Raw genomic sequence first — 18,976 nt, 5'->3', positions numbered from 1 at the left:
GAGTGGGCCGTCCTCCTGGAGGGGGAAGGAAGAGCTGGAACGGATTCGGAGGGGCCACACAGGGGACCAGGGCAACTTAGCCTGTAGGTTTTCATGTGCACTCTTTCAAGCACCTCCACATCCTGATCTGTATGGTTGTCCATGAAGTAAAGATTAATGTTTCCATTTTAGAGATGAGGAAATCTAGACTCAGGGAGGTGAAGTGACCTGCCCACTTCACCTTGCAGAGCTGGGGTTGAAAGCCACGTTCCCTCCCTGCCAGTCAGTCCCCCTTTGCACGCTGTCACTTGCCTCTTAGGTAAGACAGCTACCCCGGCCTCCCTATGTGGAAAGTTATGCTCACATCCTCATTTCTTCTTGCCTGTCCCTCCCTACACCGTGACTCAGCCACTGGCACCATGACTGACCCAGTGCTGACCCACATCCCCACCCCGTCCCCTCCAGTGACCTGCAGTCTTCAAGAGATCTGAAACTCGCGGGCTCATCGGCTTCTTCCCTCAGTGTCTGAAAACTGAGCGGCTAGTACCCTGGGCTACTCAGCTGCCAACCGTCACACTCAAAATCAGTTAACAGGCCCTGGGACTTACTGATCCAGGGTTTAGTGGGTTTGGTTTTTGTAGTTACATGGTCAGTTCCAAAATAGTCCAGTGTTGGGAGTTAGTGAAAACTCCTATAGGAGAAGTTAATTTGATGTCTAAATAAATGTATGACGGTCAGAATAAAGTTTTTTTATAGGCTTCTTGAAATACATGTGCTATTTCAGTTAATGCTCAGTAAAAACAACGCTTTGTATAGCACTGTATACTTTTTTCTCTTTGACTCTTCCCACCAATAACAACTCCTATTTGTATAGCATTTTGCAACGTCTGATACACATTTTCATTTGATTTGATCTTCTCAGTACCCTGGTCAGTAGAGCAGCTATTTTGTTATGTTGTTATGGAGCTATCATTAGCCCCATTTTATAGATGAGGAAACTGAGGCTCAGGATCACGTAGCTTATAAGTCCCAGGCTTGGGACTTGAACCTAAGTCTCCTGACCCCAGATCCTCTGCCTTTTCTGCCATTCCATGTTGTTCAGGAACAGTGAGTCAGTGGCAGAGCTTGGTCTGAGAACTCAGCTTTCCTCACTCTCAAGGCCAGTGTTCTTTCTACCCACTGCATACCTCATTCACGACCCAGGCTCCAGAAGCTTCATGTTTTGGACTCAGGTAACAAGATGAGCCTCTCAAGCTGGGCTTGGACAAGCTGTCCTGCACATGCAAGACAGTGAGTGACCAGGCCGGGTAAAGCTGGGCCACAGCTGAAGTGGCAGCCAGGGTCTGGCTGGGTTGGATGCTGCGAGTTCAGGGCAGGTTACAGGGAAGACAGCAGTTAGGAGGGGTCAGAGCCATAGGAGCCAGCTAGGATTGGGTAAACACAATATTTAGGGACAGGTGGGAAGCCAGAAAGAGGTTAGTGGAGGTCCTGGAACAGGATGTGAGCTCCTGAGAGGAAGAGGCAGAGGAAGATAAAATGCATCAGCAGACGCAGGGCTGGGACCAGGCAGGACAGCCCACTCTCTCGCAGCACCTCAACGGGGCGGGAAGTGCAGGCATTCACGAGGACTCGCCCATCCCTCTTCTGTGTGGGCCCAGGCCGGCTCACAGGTGGTAACTCTCTGTTTCTCCTGCAGCCAGAAAGGCTCCAGGGGACTCATTACTCGGTGCAGTCGGACATCTGGAGCATGGGGCTCTCTCTGGTTGAGATGGCGGTTGGGAGGTATCCCATCCCTCCTCCAGATGCCAAGGAGCTGGAGCTGATGTTTGGGTGCCAGGTGGAGGGAGACGCGGCTGAGACCCTGCCCAGGCCACGGACCCCCGGGAGGCCCCTCAGCTGTAAGTGGCCTGTGTGACCCGGCGTGGACTGCGGGTGGTCCTTGACTGTCAGAGGTCTCTGGAGGGCTGACTCCCTGTCTCTGGATGCCAGGACAAAGCGGGAAGCAGCGCAGGGGTCTCCACGTGTAGGAAATTACTGTTTTACCAACAACTTCCTGCCCCTTGCCGAGTGCTGACTATGTTCCTGGCACTGCGTTTGGCACTTTATATGTGTTACCTGATTTTTATAAGTCGTGACTTTTTATTGAGATAAAATTCACATAACACAAAATGCACATTTTAAAGTGTACAGTTCGGTGGGTTTTAGTATATTGCTCCATGTTGTGCAACCATCACCCCTATGTAATTCAAGAACATTTCCAGCACCCGCTCCCAAAGAAAACCATCTCCATTAGCAGTCACTCCCAGCTCCCTCCACCCTCAACCCCCTGGCAACCACCAATCTACTTTCTGTCTCCATGGATTTGCCTCGCATTATGTAATTTTAACAGCAGTCGGGTGTGAGCACTATTGTAATCTCCATTTTGGATATGAGGAAACTGAGGCATAGAGTGCTAGACTTGCCACATAGCCTGGTAAGCAGCCTCGTCTGACTCTGAGGTGGTGAGCACTGTGCGTGCAGGTCCGCCTGCCTCTCTGAACCATAAAGTAAACATGGTACTTGGAGGAGCCTGGCCCACCCATCATCCTCTGATGTAATGTTATCCTGCCAGGACGTCCGTGTCCAAGCAGGGCGATCTGGTCTTTACCTCCGTTAGCCCCCATGGGGGGGTAAGCATGAAAGGACAAACGGGGGCACGGACAGCCGATGGCGGGCCATTGGAGGGGCTGGTGGCTGTGGCCCCAGGTGGGCCTGTGACTCTGGGGTGTAAAAGGAAGAGGCCAAGTTCAGGGAGAATTAAAACTAAGTCCTTGCTAGTTATTTAGTTATTATCTCATTTGCTCCTCTTTTAATGAAGGAGGAAGGGCGAACATAATTTTTACCCATCTCTATTTTACAAAACTCAAAACTAGGCAAAAACATTTGCCCACGGTCAAAAACTTCAGCTGTGGCAGAGCCCGGCCTCATACCCAGGCAAGCTGACTGTGGCTTTCGCTGGTCCCGTTTTCAGGCCTGATCTGTGGCTCTTCTGTGTCTTTATTATCCACGATTCTGTTCACGTCCCTGGGATCCATGCCCAACCCCCAGCCTCATATTGGCCGATAACCTCCTGTGTGTTTCTGAGAAGCATTTTCTTTTTTCTTCTTATAACATTTGTAGCTTATGGAATGGACAGCCGGCCTCCCATGGCAATCTTCGAGTTGTTGGATTACATAGTCAATGAGGTAAGGTACTGCGTAGCTTCTTTGACCTTGGAATTTACTTGCTCCTCTGAAGGAAAAACTCACAGTTGATTTGTCCGGGAAACCTGTGTTGCTCCCACAACATGGGCAGCTTGGGCTCCAGGATCTGTGTGTCCTGCTTCGTGTATCACGCTCTGGGAACTGAGTGGCTGGTTTAGCGGCTGCAGAAGTCCTTTTCCAGGGACCATCTTTAGGTTGCTCTGAGTCCCTCCCTCCTCCCCTCAGATCCAGGAACCTCCCCCCGCCCATTTACATTCTCATTCCTCCATTCACCAAGCATCCTTGCGCACTTACTATGTGCTGAGCACTGTCGGGTGGCAGTAGGAACGAGGTGGGGGATCCAAAAGTGGAAAAACAGGTCTCCAGTCTTGAAGACTTAGATTTTGTGGGGGAGACACAGCAAATGCATATACAACTGCAGTGCGCGGTCTTCTCCCTGTAAAGCAATGAACATACGCAGTAGCAGTGTAGAAACAGACGTGGGAAGTAGTCACTAAATTGTTACCTGAAAGTAGTAGGTTACAAAGCAGTATGTATGCTCTGGTCAGTTCTTTAAAAAAAAAATCTGTGCATGCAGATATATGCATCTAAAGTCTGGAAAGAAATATTTACAGTGGTTATCTTGAAGTGGTGGGATCACAGGTGATTTAATCAGTGAGAGAAGACACTGACAAGTATTCATCAAGTGTGAGTTTAGGGGAGCGGGAAGCTATGGACTCAGAGGAGGGTGGGGCAGGGCTGGAGGCGCTGGAGGTCAGGAGGGATTTCAGACGGCAGGGCTGGCACCCCTGCAGCAGGAGCAGCGTGGGTGGAGGAAGAGAAGGGGCAAGCTCTGGCCTGTTTGGGAGGCAGCTGGAGGCCCCTCCTTGGCTGAGATGCATGGTAAAGGGCATCACCCTGTTCTCTTCTTCCTAGAGACAAGTCAAGTGGAATCACTTTTCATACTTCATTGCTCCCTAAAACCATACCCCCAAAGGCTCAAAAAGGTCCCCTTGTCCACTATAAACTCAACAGGGGAAACCCTGGTTCACCCCAGCAGTTAAAAAACCATGGTCACTGGTTGACAGTCTACTAGGGAGCTTAACTCAGCTCATGTTACTGTCTACACAGCTCTGCACTGAGCACCGTGGGACACGGAAAGGAAGTCCAGGGTCTGATCCAGGCTGCCTCAGGACTCCGGGCAGGCGGAGTGTTGCATTAGTGTCAGTCAGGAAAGCCGTCCTCTCTTGCCGGGACCTAAGCTGGCGGTGCTGGGAGGGAGCCACATGAAGTAAGGGAAGGGATGGCTGAGGTCGGATAGCTGCCCGGCTCCTGGTGTGCACTGCTCCCTTCCCTATTTCCACGTTCACTGTCTGCGAGTGATCCAGCACTGCTCCTGTGGGCCAGCTTGCCCTCATCATCCTCTTCATATAGGAAACTGAGGGGAAAGTGAGGCTCCAAGCTGAAAAGCAGCTCAGGCCCTTCCCACCAAGTGCTCCTCCTTCCCACCAGCTCCTCCCAGTGCCTACCCACCCAGGCCCCCATCCCCTACCTCCTGGAACGCTGGGCTGCAGGACAGGTGCTTGCACCTCACTCTGCTGGCGCACAGCCCTCCCTTCCCCGGCCCCCTCCGGCTCAGGCGGCCTGGCCTGGCCTCTGGAGGTCAAGCTGGCTGGCCTGCTGCTGGCATGTCCCTCCAGTGTTCCCTTCATTCCCCTCAGCAGCAGGGACAGTCTGCACAGTGGGCCCCAAGAGCTGGGTTTTAGTCCCTGACCTCAGATCAGGCTGATTTATCTGCTGTTCTGATAAGGCACTCAGGGTTGTGTCAGTGTTTAACTTTGCCTCCAGTCACCTGTTAATTTGTGTTAACACATCAGAGCAGGGACATCCTGGGCAGTGTCTGGGAGTCAGCTCACAAGGAAGCTGCACACAGTCCCAGCAGAGGTCACATGAAGGGTCGGGGACATTTCCTGGGGCCATGTGGCCCATGAGCAGGGTGGCCTGGGGCCTGGTCCTGTGACCTCCACCGTGCAGCCTGGAAAGACGAGAGCCACTGCCAGTGTTCTCGCCCGATGCCTGCAAACCACCTCACTGCTGCAGTGAGCGTGCAGGGAACATTCTTCCTGACCCCGCCCTCTGCCAGTTAATGTTCCATTAACCTTTCCGTGCTCCTTCAGCGCTCAGGCTGGGGTAAGCATTTTCTTACTTCGCCAGCTGTCTGTGACCTCCGCAGGGGTCGTCCGGGCTGGACTGTGCCTGGTTTGCTCGTCCCCTGGCTGCTGCTGCTCCAACTGCTGGCTGTGCTTCCCTGCCGCACTCCTGGGTTCACAGTGGGGCAGCCTCAGAGCTGCGAGTGGTCCCAGAGAGCGTTAAGCCCAACCTCCTTCATTTCATACAAGGGTCAACGGCTCAGAGAGGGACAGTGATTTATTCAGTCACTAGACAAGGGAGCGGTCAGAACACTGACTTGGCCGCAGTTCTCACTGGCTTGTGGGACCGATGGTTCCCATGGGGTGACCTGGTAGCAGCCCTTGGCCTCTCACCCCTGCCTTTCCTTGGCTGGATGAGGGCAGCAGCGCCCAGGGCCAGGTGGGGAGGGGAGAGACGGGCAGGACAGGAAGCCAGGCAGTTATGTCTTCACATGTATTTGCAGCCTCCACCAAAACTGCCCAGTGGAGTGTTCAGTCTGGAATTTCAAGATTTTGTGAATAAATGGTAAGTCACCTCCTTGGTCTCTGGAAGGGTACTTTGGTTTTATCAGGCTCCTCACGCCAGCTTTCCCTTCCCCCCTGAGGACCCCTTAGCTGCTACCCTCCTCCCAGAGCACAAGGACCCAGGCGGCCTGAGCACAGCAGGGGGCAGACAGCGGCTGCGCGCCACATCTGCTGGGCAGGGGCCAGGGGCTGGCATACCGCCTCCTGGCCTTAGTTTAATTCAGCAAGCATTTATTAACTTAAGGCGGGTGTGACTCTGTGCTAAGAAACGAAGGAAAGGCGCAGGCACTGTTCCTCGGAGCCTGTGGGGCGCGGGGCGGACGGGCAGGCACACATCAGGAATCTGAGCTAGACCCAGCGCCAGGCAGTAGCTCTCACATTATCTTTCTTCCTTTAAGCTTAATAAAAAACCCCGCCGAGAGAGCAGATTTGAAGCAACTCATGGTAAGTGCATTTATTTCCGATTCTTACACTGCCACCTGCTTATTGATCTGTTCTCCGTCTCTGCCAGTCATCCATCCAGTCCTTCCTGAGCCCTTGCTGCTCTGCCTGCACTGTGGCCCAGCTGACCTGGGGGCCGCAGGATACCAAGCGTGTCTCCTGTCCTCCCATCAGTTCAGAGGAAAAGCTGGGATGACCCTGCAGAGGGAGGGAGTCCAGGGAAAGGAAGGGCCTTTTTCCAGCACTGACTGGCTTATCTTATATTCAGCCCCTCCCCCAGTAACTCCCTGTCTCCTAACTGGTGCAGGGGGAGGAGTGGGAAGTAACTGTGTGAACTCACATGCCGTGTAGCCTGGTCAGTGGAGCATGCATGTTCAAGTCCATCAGTTTCTTTGTTCCTTCAGCAACCCTGTGAGGCACTGTGGGAAGGGCCACTGTCCCCAGCGCCGGAGAGGGGGCTCAGGGGAGGGCGAGGCCAGCAAAGCCGGGCACAGCGGGGTCTGTCTCAGGCCTGCAGCTGGCCCTGCCAAGGTCTGGGAGCTCCTTCCAAAGGCAGCACAACCTCTAGGCCCAGGACTCCTGAATTTTCCTTCTTGGGTCTTCAACATGCTTTGTCTCCATTTCCTCGCACACAGGTTCACGCTTTCATCAAGAGATCTGATGCTGAGGAAGTGGATTTTGCAGGTTGGCTCTGCTCCACCATCGGCCTTAACCAGCCCAGCACGCCCACCCACGCAGCTGGCGTCTAAGCACCGGGAAGAGTCCCCGCGCGGGGCGTGCCGTGTTGCGCTCGGGCCCCTTTCCCATGCCTGTCTCTGTTCAGACGTGCACTTCACCTATGACAAAGGATGAGGAAGAACACAGCATGTGCCAAAATTCTCTTCATGTCATTTGAATATTATTGTCTTTATTCTTATCACGATTGTTACTCCCCTAAGTGGATTGGCTTTGTGCTTGGGGCTATTTTTGTGTATGTCGATGATCAAAACATGTGCAGTGTTGAATTACAGTGAAACTCTGGTGACTGTGGGTAGTCATTCTTACTGAAAATTGCACTGCTCTCCTGCACCGTGACTGGCTAGTCGCCCCCTATTTTCAGGATCCTTTGACACCTGGTGGTACTTCCTTCTTGCCAAGCGCACCTTCTTTCTGTCGGAGTAGGAAGGGGCCTTGTGAGATCCTTCACAGGCAGTGCATGTGAAGCATGCTTTGCTGCTATGAAAATGAGCATCAGAAAGTGTGTATCATGATATTTTATTATGTTTTTGCTTTTGGTGTAGAGTTCAGCAATTTCCATCAAAATCTAGCCAGGGCCCTTCACTGCCATGATAGCTGGGGCTTCACCAGTCTGTCTGCTGTGGTGATTTGTAGACTTCTGGTTGTATTTCTATATTTATTTTTAAATATACCATGTTGAGATATTTAGTGATATGTCTGAGTTTGGATTCGTGTTTCTAAAATGGTGGAGTTACTTTGAATATTATAAATGGATCAAGGCATTAAAATGTATGAGATTTATCTTTCCCCAAACCCAAGTACTGATGCTATTGTAAACAAGTGTGTATAGTGCCTAAAAACTGTATGAAAATCCTTTTACCACTTTAATCCAGATGTTTAACAAATCTACTCTCTTATTCTAATAAATATACTATCAAATTCCAAGGATGAAAGATATTTCTACTTTTGTGGTAGGATTTTCAATGTCTCTAGTACATAAGAAATCAAATGATTTAGCCACACATTATTGAGGGGAAAGGCAAAGACAGGCAGGAGGCCGGAAGGTGGAAATACCACACCGAGGACCAGTTCAGGGCTTTGGACTAATGACACTTCCTGTAATTCTAATCTGTGGATTTCGTCCAATTCTCACCAAACACACTTATTTGTGACTCTTCCAACCACCCTTTCTGTGGACCTGTGACTAGATCTCATCAATTCCCTCCATCTCATTATGGGACGGCAGTAGTTGGGGGTGGGCTCAGGGGGTGGCCAGCACGCCCACAGGAGGGCCTGGGTGGCGCTCGAGCTTCCGCCGGGGACTGTCCCGTGCTGCTTTGCTCCACCCGGCAATGGCTTCCCCTCTTTACCAGTTACACCTGACACACCTTCCTGGAGAGGAGAGATGTGCCTGGCACTGGCTTTACCATGCTTGTGGGATGGAGTGAAGTCACAGAAAACAAAGCCATGTCCCAGATGGCCTCCCTTCTTTCTTTAAAAAAGACTTCTGAGATTTAGGTGTATGTGAGGCTGCCTGGTCAGCACCTCTCCCCTCGTTTTCTTCTTTGAGAGACCAGGTGATAGAAAGCCAAAGTAAATATGTATTTTTAAAATAAAAGGCCTATTTCACTTGCAAATTAAAACCAGAACTTGGGTAAATCTCCTGAGCAGGTAGCTCCATTCTGTATAGCAGAGCCTGGGATCCAGCCAGGATTTTAACACCTAGTCAGTTCTATATATACAGCTGCCTCGGCCAGTCAGTGTTTTCTCGCTGTGAGGTGAGAACACTTGTTCTGTATCAACAGTCTAATGTAAGTTTTCAACATGCAAATGTTAAGAAGAGGTTTCAGACCCATACCCTCCTCACACCCGGGGTCTTTTACTAACAGAGAAGATGCCACCAGCTTTGAGAATGTCACATTAAAATGCTCAAACTGCATCTGAGGAGGAAGGAACGGTGTAACTTGGTGTCTGCTAGGATCTGAACACTCTCATGCTCACTGTCTTGAGGGATATTTTAAATTCTCCAATCACACACAGACACACAAAGTCAAAAGATTTTTCCCTAGTAATTCTCACCAAGAATGATCACGTTCTCAAGAATGATTGTTCCCAGCCTCAGTCCTGCTGTGTTTTGAGTTCCCCAAGCCAAACTCCCTCCTCAGACTTCCTCCTGACACACCAGTAATAGCTGCATTTTTAAATGCTATGTCATGAGCACCTAACACCACCCTTTGAAACTGCTAGAGCAGATACCAAGACTCCGACTTTACAGCTGGGAAAGCGAGAGCTGCAAAGAGGCAAGTGGCCAGTAAGTGGTCGAGCTAGAACTCACACCCAACTTTTCCAGCTCTTAAAAACCCATGCTCGTATTTTAAATTAGACCCCAAACTGTATACTTTGATGCTTTTTGTCACAGAATAAATTTTCACACTGGTGTTTTCCAAGAAACACGCTCATTTAAACTTCTGGCTATTTCCTGTAAGAGTAGCTCAAAATAACATTAATGAAATGTTGACTGACGGGTATGTCCAAGCGCTCTTGTGGGGCAGTTAGGTAAAGTGTCCTGCTTGAGGAGTTTGTCTGTGTTTTGTTTGGCTTTTCTGTTGCTTGGCCAGAGCATATTACTTTTACAAAACCAAGCAACTACTTAACTGTACACTTAGTGGAAAAGGGACAGTATGCAGAAATAAACCTTTTTCAAACATGATGTTTAACAACTCTTATTCTGTAACTGTCATCTCTTTATTATAAAAACCCAGTCTCCCAAGCCTAGTGGTCCTGCTTCAATGGCACATTTGCTGAGTCCAGCAGTAGGGTTTAAAGCATCCTGCTGTGCTGTTCACCCAGGGGAGGAACTAAGCCTCGTCTCTCTTGCTGTCCGGAAAGCAGCAAGCTGCAAGGTGGCTATTTATCTAGGATTTATTTCTAAGCACATTTTACCAGTGATGTCTCAACCTAGCTGTGATGATGGCCACACAAAGCATGTTAGCAGCCAGTGTTTTGCGATGTCACTGGGAGGTGGCAACAGCTTGTGCTCTCAAGTGGCTCTCTGTCCTCCTCTTTGTCCTCTTTCTCTCCCAGACTGTGGCCTTGCTCTGCTCACAAGGGTTCAATGGCATGCAAACAGCCTTTAATTGGTTTTCTTAAAAGAGGCATTGTTGATGGGAAAGGACGGCCGTCTTTAAACTCTGCCCTTTTTGCAAATGCCAGACTTTCTCAGTAGCATTTCAGAGGAAATGTTTTGTTTTGAACACAGTTACTGAATCTGACCAGAACATAAACACAGCAGCACACATACTGCTCAATACTGAGACACTGCGTCTCTGCATGTCCCTAAGTTTTGTTAAAGCCTTCTGAAACTTGAATTACTGATGGAACCATTCTTACAAATCCACATCCTACTGAAGTTCCTGCTTCCTTTTAAAGCAGGCCACAGGGCCCATGGCAAGAACTAAGAGAAAGTTCCTGAGACTTAGAGCTTAATTTGTTTGACTAACCCCGGCTCTTCGCCCCTTCAGGAATCTGATTCCTCCTCCTCTTCCTCTTCCTCTTCTTCTTGCGGCACATGGCTCCTTGTGCTCAACTCCAGTGCAGTTTGATTGATGGATGCTTCATTGTCTACATGCACCAGCATCTGCTTTGGTCAAGGACACTATGTTTTAGTAGCAAGAACACTGGCCTCAAAACAAGTTCTTAATGTTTCAAAATAAAATCTCAATTGCATATTCATCGCCAATATTTCCCACTAGCAGGTGTGGCCACTCTTCCTATTTCTCCAAATTCTACTCTGACCCCCACTGCCAAAATGGGAGCAGAATAAATGCCAGAGATTTGATAGAATGTTACTTGACTTACAAACATGGTTCTTACATAAAAATTATGCTGGCTATGGTGTGCTGCTCTCAAATAGTTAAAAACGCTTAACACATCTGAGAGAACTAATCAAATGTGGTATATTTAGAGAGATGGTTTTACTGACTGACCTGGGGGCATCTGGTGAGACAAGGACATGATGAGGACAAGAACTCATTTTTTAGCACTGGGCTTTGGAGTTGAAGCTACACTCTATTTTCGAATCCTAAGCTTACTTATTCTCAGAGCAGCAAGAGTTCTGACATGTTCCTACAAAGATCTCCACACTCTCCCCAGGTTCACTGGAGTGACTGGAGAGAATGGATGACTAGGAAGGTGTTGGCAATATAACAGGAAAATCAACCAAAGTGTAGCCAGCTGGTAGATAGGTGGGCTGTTCCCTGTTTAAAACAGTCATACAGACCAGCCAGTTTATTAAACTAGAAAGTTCTTATCAGCACTTTCCCAGAGTCCTTTGGGCTTGACAATGCAATTTACAACTTTTGACCTCCAAGAAGCCTAAGAGCAGAGTGGACTTTGCCTTCTCCCTCGGGGCCCACCCTTGATTAAGCTTACATCATGTGACTGTTCAGGTGCAGCCTGAGAAGTCAGCATCTCATCCCCTCTTCTAGAACTAATCATTGACTGGAGGGCCAGTTCTTCAACCTAGAAAAGAAGAGTTGAGGACACTTTCCTTACTGTCACTGGGCTACTGATGGAGGTAAAATTCACAGAGCACGCTGTAAGAGGTCGGCATCATGAGAGGAACTGAAAACAGTGTAATCTAATCTATGTGAAGCTCTAGAGGAAAGTGGGGAGGCTCCTCAAACTCCCCCTGCCTCTTAAGGAAAGAGCACAGAAAGCCTCCAGCCCCTTTCTTCCAGGGTGAACAGCTGTTTCAGCTGAGCCAAGGCTTTCACTCCACCAGAGCAAGCCACTCAGGGGAGACAGAAGTGTGCCCTAAATAAAGCCAGGGGCCTTCTGATTCCACAGGCCCGAGCCTGTCTACCCAGTAATGAGCGAGTGAAGGTAGGAAGAATGGAAAATGGAAGTTTCCTGGAGCATAAAGGAATCTCGGCTTTGGCGGTGTTGTCATCAACACGCAGGCAGCTGTACACGTGCTGTGGTGACACAACATGAAGCACAGGCCGCTACATGCGTCCTGAGGGAGACTGAACTATTTTGACATGTCGCAGTTGGACAATGCTTCTCAGTTTACGAAGGGCTTTCATAACCCTCATCTCACTTGGATTTAAAGATCCTGAAGGGTGAGGAGCAGGGATTATCAGGAGCACCTCACTGGGGCTAAAGAAGGTGACTTCCCTACAGGTCTGAGAAATGGCCCTGGTGGGTTTTAATCTTGACTCCTCGTTAGGGCCGTGGAGTCGGTAACAGACCCGGGAAGAAAAGCTACCGCGAACTACTCCGTGACAGGTCTCTTCTCCCAGGGCCTCGCGGTCTGTCTTCGCACAGTAGGGGGACCCGCGAGTCAGCCGGCTGTGCGATACCACAGCCGCTTCCAGCGCCGGTACTAGCTAGTAAGAGAAGCTAGGAGATGCTGCAGGGGCTCGGGAGGCGAGGACGGCGGGCAGGAAAGGTCCAGGCGAGCCTTCGGGAGGTCGCCCTTCTCAGCGTGTGGTGCGGGCCGCCTGTGTTTACGGGGCTGTGGGGGTCCGGGGCCTGGGGTGGTGTACTCGCCAAACTCAGATTGCTGGGCCTCAGCCTAGACCTGCAGGATCAAGATTCTCTGAGGGGTGGACCCACAATCTCAAAACCAGCCCCCCAAGTGCTGTCAGCCACCATGTCGGGCCGGCAAGACCCGGTGAGGAAGGGCTACCCGGCAGCAGGCGGACGGCGGAATGGAGGGGCGGGGGGCGGCGGGGTCACCTTGAGCCGGTTCAGCTGGTCGTGCAGAGCCGCCTTCAGGCGCAGCAGCGTCTCCTCCTCCTTGCGCAGTTCCTGAAGCCGGCTCAGCATCTCTTCTCCTCACGCGGGCCGCCGGCCGGGCGCTCAGCGATGACGCCACGGCCTCCGCGCCACCGGAAACGGAAGAGCGAGCAGGGCGGGCGCTTCCGGCTGGCGTCGGTGCTCGTCGCTCCTCGCTGCAACGGGCAAACGGGCTCTTAAGCAAAAAGCAAAACTCGGTGAGGATTCCTAGAGCGAAGGGCGTTGGGGCTGTAAAAGGCCTGGAGAGAGCAATGGTCAGCTAGCTCGCCGTTCAACGCGTTTCTTCCAGTGGCGCTGCAGAACTGGCTATTTTAGCCCCACGAAAGCTGCAGACCCACTTGAAGGCCAGACTAACATCAGCGTCTGGTACAGCGGTCCAGGAGCCCCCCCTGTGCCGTTATGCAGGCAAGGTTTCCCAGGCACGTTTAAGTGGTTTCCCAGGAGACTACGGCAAATTAGAGCAGGAAGATTAAGGGAACGGTGCTTTATGCTAAGGAACTTCCTCTTGACCTGCAAATTTGAGGATAGATCACCCCAGCTGTGGATTTTAACGAGACTGCCAAATGGTAAACAAACCAGATGCAAGAACAAGACCCTGACACGAGACCAGACGTAGGGAAGGACAGGTCACCTCTAAGGTAATAAAGCATGATGGCAGATTTGGGAAAAACGTTTGGACACATTGTCTGCACAAGCATACTTGGCCAACATATTCAGCCCCTACTGAAACACAAATGGTTGTGGAAAAACACGGCACTTCTCACACCAAGGTTCCAGGTATTAAAGGGGGAGGAGCAAGTATTTATTTCCTCCATCAATTGTATTCTATCACGTAAGGTTGTAACATTTCTGAGTGAACTACCTCTTACTGCTGTACTTAAACATGTATTTTGATTCTGCCCTTTGTGATTACTGAATGGAAAATGGATGAAATTCCATACAGATTTGACAGTGTTTTTTTTCCACTTTGGGGAGAGAAGGCTAAATCCTAAGAGCTTCCCTATTTCTGAAACAGTCTTCTAACCCATCCGTTTCTCAAGAAACATTTTGTTACTTAGAAAATGGATTTTACATCTCCCAATTTATGGAGCATCCCTCATTAAACTTCACGTACTTAGTATATATCCAATGCTCCATTTTACACTAGACTATAAAATGGAACTTTTAATTAAAAGGCTTGAATTATGTACAGCAAAAAATGCCAGTGAAAAAATTCTAACCAAGATTTACACAACATATCCAAGTCATGTTTCTCACTACCACTTTGATCAGAACTTTATTCAAACTTAGCTGTCCAAAATAACTTGACCTCCACGGAATAAACAAATTTAAGTTTATGCAACAGCCTTCTTTTCTTCTGTGGTAGGCTTCTTGTCAGCTGCTGGCTTCTTGTCAGCTGCTGGCTTCTTATCAGCTGCTGGCTTCTTGTCAGCTGCAGGCTTTTTGTCAGTTGCTGGCTTTTTGTCAGCTGCTGGCTTCTTGGTCGCTGCAGCCTTTTTTCCCACCACAGGCTTCTTCTGCTTTTTAACACCAACAACCTTCTTTCCTTTCTTTCCCACCACAGGCTTCTTGCCTGGAACCCCCTTATCGTCTGATTTGGCTTGTAGTGCTGCTGCCGCTTTATCCATTCGGATCTTGTGCTGCAACAGATTAGGAAGATGTAAGAGTCAAATCTTTCTTAAAAAAAAAAAAAAAAAAACCAAAAACTCAGCATTATCAGGAAAACCCAAATTATAGCTTACATTCTTAGCCTGGCGAAGTATGGTGTTCCGTCGCATGGTCTTTGCATATGGGTTTAGCTTCAACATGATTCTCAGGTTTTTCAGTGGATTCTTCTTCAGGACTCTGCGATGAATCTTCTTGCTGTAAAAAGGTAGATATATTAACAGTTTATTTACAACGACCCACATTCGTGAAATAACCAAATAACATGAGGCCGTGGAAGAGAATTACTGTAGGTATCACAACTTTACCGTGGTGCTCGGAGGGCTCTTTGGATTTCTGGGCTTTTCAAGATTCTGCTAAGGTCTGTATTGAGCATCTTGTGCATGGGGAGGCTAAAGAAAAAAAAATGTTGACAACAGAGCCTCAATTTCTATTTCTCATTAACTGACTAAAGAACATGAACCTCAAAAGATGATTTTTAACCACTTAAGCCCTTCAGAATTCAGCCAGAATTCCCACCCTACTATCACTTCTCGGAGTCTCTCATCATTTCAGCACATTGCATCTGCACACAAGGGGGAAACGACAGTATTTAGAAAACATACAAGCCAACTGTGAACAGCATCCACAGCATCCACATTTGTGGTCATGATCTACACTCACTTGTAGTTACTCTTCAGGGAGGCAGCTTTACGCCACGTGCCATACAGCTCATCTAACTTGCGGAAGGCACTTTCAGTCCAAATGCAGAAACGCCCCACATGCCCACCAGGAGCAAGTTTCAAAACGTTCAACTTGCTTACATTAAGCAGAGTAATTCCTTTTAAAGGGAAAAGGATAATTAGGAAGGCTGTATTTCAACAGAAGAAACACAAATCATCTTTACGGCTTACGTGTTATACAAGGCACCTGAGAGGTATTTTAAGCATGAATTTCAACCATTAACGGTGCACTCATTCAGCCAAGAATCAGAAGTTCCACAAAAATCATGTGTTTCAGAAACACGGACCATAAAGTGGAATCTCATCATAATAAGAGCTGAGTAGGCTTGCATAGATAGCATGGGTCAATGGGTCATTAAGACACATGTAAGAGGTGCAAGAATTACCAGGGATGTTTCTGAAGGCCTTGATGATACCATTGTCCTCATTGTAGATGATGCAGGGTCCCCTGCGCTGGATACGGCGCCGGTTTCTCATTTTGCCTTTGCCCGCTCTCATTCGCTGAGAGGCATAGACCTGACAAAGTAAGGTTTGGTATCTTGATTGAGATGTGATCTCTAAAATAGATCTTCATATTAAAAAAAACTTCAGTCTACAGACGATGAAATCTGGAGGCACAAATGACTTGCCTAACACTAACACACAGCGATGAACGGCAGTCAGGATTCAAACACAGGTAACATGGTCGAGTCCTTGCTCTCATATCCACCAAGGTTCAGTCACACTATCCCTCCAGTAATCTTTTGGAATTTTTGTGAAGGACCACAAAACCCACCTTTTTGATATCATTCCATGCCTTAAGTTTCTTCAGAAGTAAAACAGCCTCCTTGGTCTTCTTGTAGCTTTCAACTTTATCTTCAACCACCAAGGGAAGTTCAGGAACTTCCTCAATACGATGACCTGACAAAATCAATTAACACTGACCTGCTTACCCTGAAAGTCTTAAAAAATTGAATCTAACCCACAAAAGCAAAACAGTACACAATTTACCAAATCAGAATTTCCAAATATCATGCGTTTCAGAAACACGGACCAATTAAGTGGAATCTCATCATTTTGACTGTTAAAGAGTAGGCAATATGACAAAAAGGCAAGTTTTCTAATACACCAAATCACTATTTTGAATTAGTCCCCCAATTCCATGGTATTCACTAATGACTTGTTAAACTGAAGTAGCCATAACTTAGCAGAGGGAAATTCAGCTGGGCACCCTGGGATGAAGAGATTTCACACAGGCTATCACCACCAACAAAAAAGTTCAGGTGAAGCGAAAAAAGGGGTATTTTATATGACTCCTAGAATATAAAATATCACAAACCTTTAGACATGACCAGCGCTGGTAAGGCCGAGGCAGCCAGTGCAGAGCAGATGGCATATCGCTTCTGTGTTGTGTTGACTCTCCGGTGCCAACGTCGCCAAGTCTTGGTTGGTGCAAACATGCGCCCCCCACGACACATCTATTTTCCCAGTCAAGAATCACATTTCTCAAATTTTAAGAATTAAAAACAGGTTATGTCTTGCTCAGTAAGAATGTTCGTCAGTCTTCTGAACCAGCTTACTGACAGCAGGCAACTGTCGCCGAGAACAGAGTAAGACGCAAATTACGACATCATTGCAAGCAAAACCTAATGTAGTAACTTGTCTTTAATTTGACAGAAAAATCTTCCTGGTTTCTAATCTGTCTGGAGCAATGTTTAACCTTAACACAGTATTCAAAGGATACATTTCCAAAAGCACCCTGGCCAGAGCGGTGAGTCCCACCACCTCGAACCCTGGGGATTCGAGCTACAGCTCTGCCAGTACCCCAAGACTCAGCACTAGTTTGATGACCTGAAATTGGCAAGAAACACACAAGCTTTAGCTACCCAACCATACTCTTCTATGACAATGATGCATGGTAGCAAACAGCATCAGAACATCCAGGAAAATCATGTGGTTCAGAAACACGGACCAATGGAGTGGAATTTCATCACCGCTGTGAAGTAGCTCTTAAAACATCAACCCATGAAAGATCTTAATCCGTACCTGCTAATTCACTGACAGCATAGGGCTGTCTGTTGTTTTTGCGCAAGTTGGTGTGAACAAAGTTCACAATATCTGGTCGAATGGGAGCCTTGAACACGGCAGGCAAAGTGACATTTTTGCCAGATGACTCCCCCTTTTCAGAGTACACTGATATCAGTGGGCGAGCACACGCCTGGGTAAAAGGAAGAAATGTTTGTTTACAAGCAACGTAAAGGCATGCTTCTCATGCAACAAAAGCATTAAACATTGTTACATAGTTTGGTGAGGTAGATAACACTTTCACCGAAGACAAAGACTAACTTACCAACACTTAATATCAATACTTGAAGGACAAAATTCTCAAGTTCTGTCACATTAATTTTTATTAGTATCAAAGAGAATGCTTCGTCATTAAACTTTCAAATCAAGTCTTACAAAGCAAAATGACCAAAACCATACTGTACAGTTTGAAAACGCCGTTCAATGCCACATTCCGAACTTTCATCCCAAATGTCAGCAAATCTTTATCTACCACTGCTCTACTCCTCCAAACATCCATCGTTGCCCTCTTCATCCCATTCCAAACACACCTTCCAAAACTAACTAGTATAATCACCAGCCATGTTAGTTTTTGTTCAATCTTCTCCAAGGACTTACCTGAAAGTAAACTAAGGCCCAGAGGGTGACTACACCACCTGCTCAATCTCACCTCCCATACTTTCTTGCAGATATTCAGACATACAATCAGGGCCAGCCCCCTGCTACCCCTAAGGTAACAAGTCGTCTACCTGATACTCTTCCTCATCTCCTTCAGGCCACCTTAAGGTTTCTCTTGATTACTCTGTTCGAAGCCCAATTACTGCCTCCTCTCCAATTCCCTAAGTCGACAGCACTTAACCACCACTGAACAGTTCATCTGTTCTGTCCAACTAAGTACCACCCAAGCATCATAAAGAGAGTGCTTTTTGCCTATTTTGTTCACTGAACTCCCCAGGGAACACGGCACACATACAGACGTTATGTGTGGAAATGTAGTACATATACAAAAACTGGTTTTTAAGGCAAGAAAACTAGAATGTTTTCAGAAACAATTCTTAAACTGAACATACAATAATTCGGAATAAAAAGAAAATACAATTTTTTGTCTTTGATGATACCTATTTAAGGTGAAAATACTCCTTATTAAACAGGGCAGGAAGATACAAGGCCCCAAATTGACTGTTTCACCCAGATTCAGTCTTAGCCCCGCGAATTTCCAAGTCTTCAGTGGAACCCATGCCTTCTAAGATGCAAGAGAAACTAGAATTCCAAAGGTCTCTCTGCGCCCGAGAACGACCTGAGGGTCCTCCTGGGTGGCTTCCAGGCGCGCCCAGCGCCGGCTCGCACACGTTGCGTCTAAGATGGCTGCCATAGAGCCGCACTACCCAGGCCCCAGCCACAAACAGACACCTCGGGTCCCCATCTCGTTTTTCTCGCTTCCTCTCCTAAAGATCCTTTGCCCCGAACCCCGAAGCCCATTCCTGCCGAGCCAGGATAGCACAGGAAAGCCAAGCGGAAAGGACTTCCACTCACCATGGCGGGGAGAGGAGAGAGCCACGCTCCTCTCAACCCGGCGGCTCCCACAGGAAAAGGAAGTGCGTAGCACTCCCACTGTATATGTAACCTTCAACTCGTCTCCCACCCTGCCCCGCCTCAGAACCAATCCAGAGAG

General features: G+C 48.3%; 3 protein-coding genes and 4 non-coding genes across 8 annotated transcripts in view; 1 reads left to right on the top strand and 6 right to left on the bottom strand.

Annotated features, from left to right (window-relative positions):
• The window catches only part of MAP2K1 (mitogen-activated protein kinase kinase 1), a 67,992-nt gene extending 59,975 nt beyond the window's left edge, over nucleotides 1-8,017 (top strand). Inside the window, exons 7-11 of the mRNA XM_032480906.1 lie at nucleotides 1,676-1,877; nucleotides 3,139-3,203; nucleotides 5,854-5,915; nucleotides 6,313-6,358; nucleotides 6,991-8,017. Coding sequence (XP_032336797.1) covers nucleotides 1,676-1,877; nucleotides 3,139-3,203; nucleotides 5,854-5,915; nucleotides 6,313-6,358; nucleotides 6,991-7,104 — 489 coding nt within the window. The 3' untranslated portion in view covers nucleotides 7,105-8,017. The remainder of the gene's footprint in view (nucleotides 1-1,675; nucleotides 1,878-3,138; nucleotides 3,204-5,853; nucleotides 5,916-6,312; nucleotides 6,359-6,990) is intronic.
• SNAPC5 (small nuclear RNA activating complex polypeptide 5) lies at nucleotides 2,852-12,968 on the bottom strand. Of its 2 annotated transcripts, none has more exons than XM_032480907.1 (4): nucleotides 12,815-12,968; nucleotides 11,504-11,593; nucleotides 10,573-10,712; nucleotides 2,852-3,657 (listed from the first exon to the last, which is right to left on the bottom strand). In XM_032480907.1, exons 1-3 carry the CDS (start codon nucleotides 12,902-12,904, stop codon nucleotides 10,590-10,592), a joined length of 303 nt encoding a protein of 100 aa, XP_032336798.1. In that variant the 5' UTR covers nucleotides 12,905-12,968; the 3' UTR covers nucleotides 2,852-3,657; nucleotides 10,573-10,589. The 2 variants fall into 2 exon arrangements, with proteins under 2 accessions (XP_032336798.1, XP_032336799.1); XM_032480908.1 differs by having other exon boundaries at nucleotides 10,573-10,709.
• A 1,155-nt stretch (nucleotides 12,969-14,123) lies between these two features.
• RPL4 (ribosomal protein L4) lies at nucleotides 14,124-18,932 on the bottom strand. Its single transcript, XM_032480905.1, has 10 exons — nucleotides 18,838-18,932; nucleotides 17,287-17,458; nucleotides 16,985-17,091; nucleotides 16,580-16,718; nucleotides 16,037-16,161; nucleotides 15,648-15,777; nucleotides 15,203-15,359; nucleotides 14,848-14,931; nucleotides 14,617-14,737; nucleotides 14,124-14,514 (listed from the first exon to the last, which is right to left on the bottom strand). The coding sequence occupies exons 1-10, from the start codon at nucleotides 18,838-18,840 to the stop codon at nucleotides 14,209-14,211; spliced, it is 1,344 nt and encodes a 447-aa protein (XP_032336796.1). The 5' UTR covers nucleotides 18,841-18,932; the 3' UTR covers nucleotides 14,124-14,208.
• Nucleotides 15,504-15,574, bottom strand: LOC116664510. Its single transcript, XR_004321038.1, has one exon. It is a non-coding gene; the product is annotated as a small nucleolar RNA SNORD18 (small nucleolar RNA).
• On the bottom strand, nucleotides 16,252-16,321 carry LOC116664511. Its single transcript, XR_004321039.1, has one exon. It is a non-coding gene; the product is annotated as a small nucleolar RNA SNORD18 (small nucleolar RNA).
• LOC116664513 lies at nucleotides 16,780-16,878 on the bottom strand. The gene has a single exon (XR_004321041.1). It is a non-coding gene; the product is annotated as a small nucleolar RNA SNORD16 (small nucleolar RNA).
• Nucleotides 17,168-17,238, bottom strand: LOC116664512. Its single transcript, XR_004321040.1, has one exon. It is a non-coding gene; the product is annotated as a small nucleolar RNA SNORD18 (small nucleolar RNA).
• Nucleotides 18,933-18,976: the final 44 nt, after the last annotated feature.

This window comes from Camelus ferus, chromosome 6 (assembly GCF_009834535.1).
Source record: "Camelus ferus isolate YT-003-E chromosome 6, BCGSAC_Cfer_1.0, whole genome shotgun sequence".
Lineage (NCBI taxonomy): Eukaryota > Metazoa > Chordata > Mammalia > Artiodactyla > Camelidae > Camelus > Camelus ferus.
The sequence above is the reverse complement of the archived record's forward strand: the minus strand, read 5'-3'. Positions and strand labels throughout refer to the sequence as shown.

Coding starts and splice junctions, on each gene's coding strand:
- SNAPC5 (XM_032480907.1), bottom strand. CDS start 12,904: ATGCTGAGCCGGCTTCAGGAACTGCGCAAGGAGGAGGAGACGCTGCTG. Junction 11,594..12,814: donor ACCAGCTGAACCGGCTCAAG/GTGACCCCGCCG, acceptor CTTCTTTTCTAG/GTTGAAGAACTGGCCCTCCA. Junction 10,713..11,503: donor CACCTGAACAGTCACATGAT/GTAAGCTTAATC, acceptor CCTTGACCAAAG/CAGATGCTGGTGCATGTAGA.
- RPL4 (XM_032480905.1), bottom strand. Junction 15,778..16,036: donor CATGGAATGATATCAAAAAG/GTGGGTTTTGTG, acceptor TTACTTTGTCAG/GTCTATGCCTCTCAGCGAAT. Junction 14,515..14,616: donor TACTTCGCCAGGCTAAGAAT/GTAAGCTATAAT, acceptor AATCTGTTGCAG/CACAAGATCCGAATGGATAA.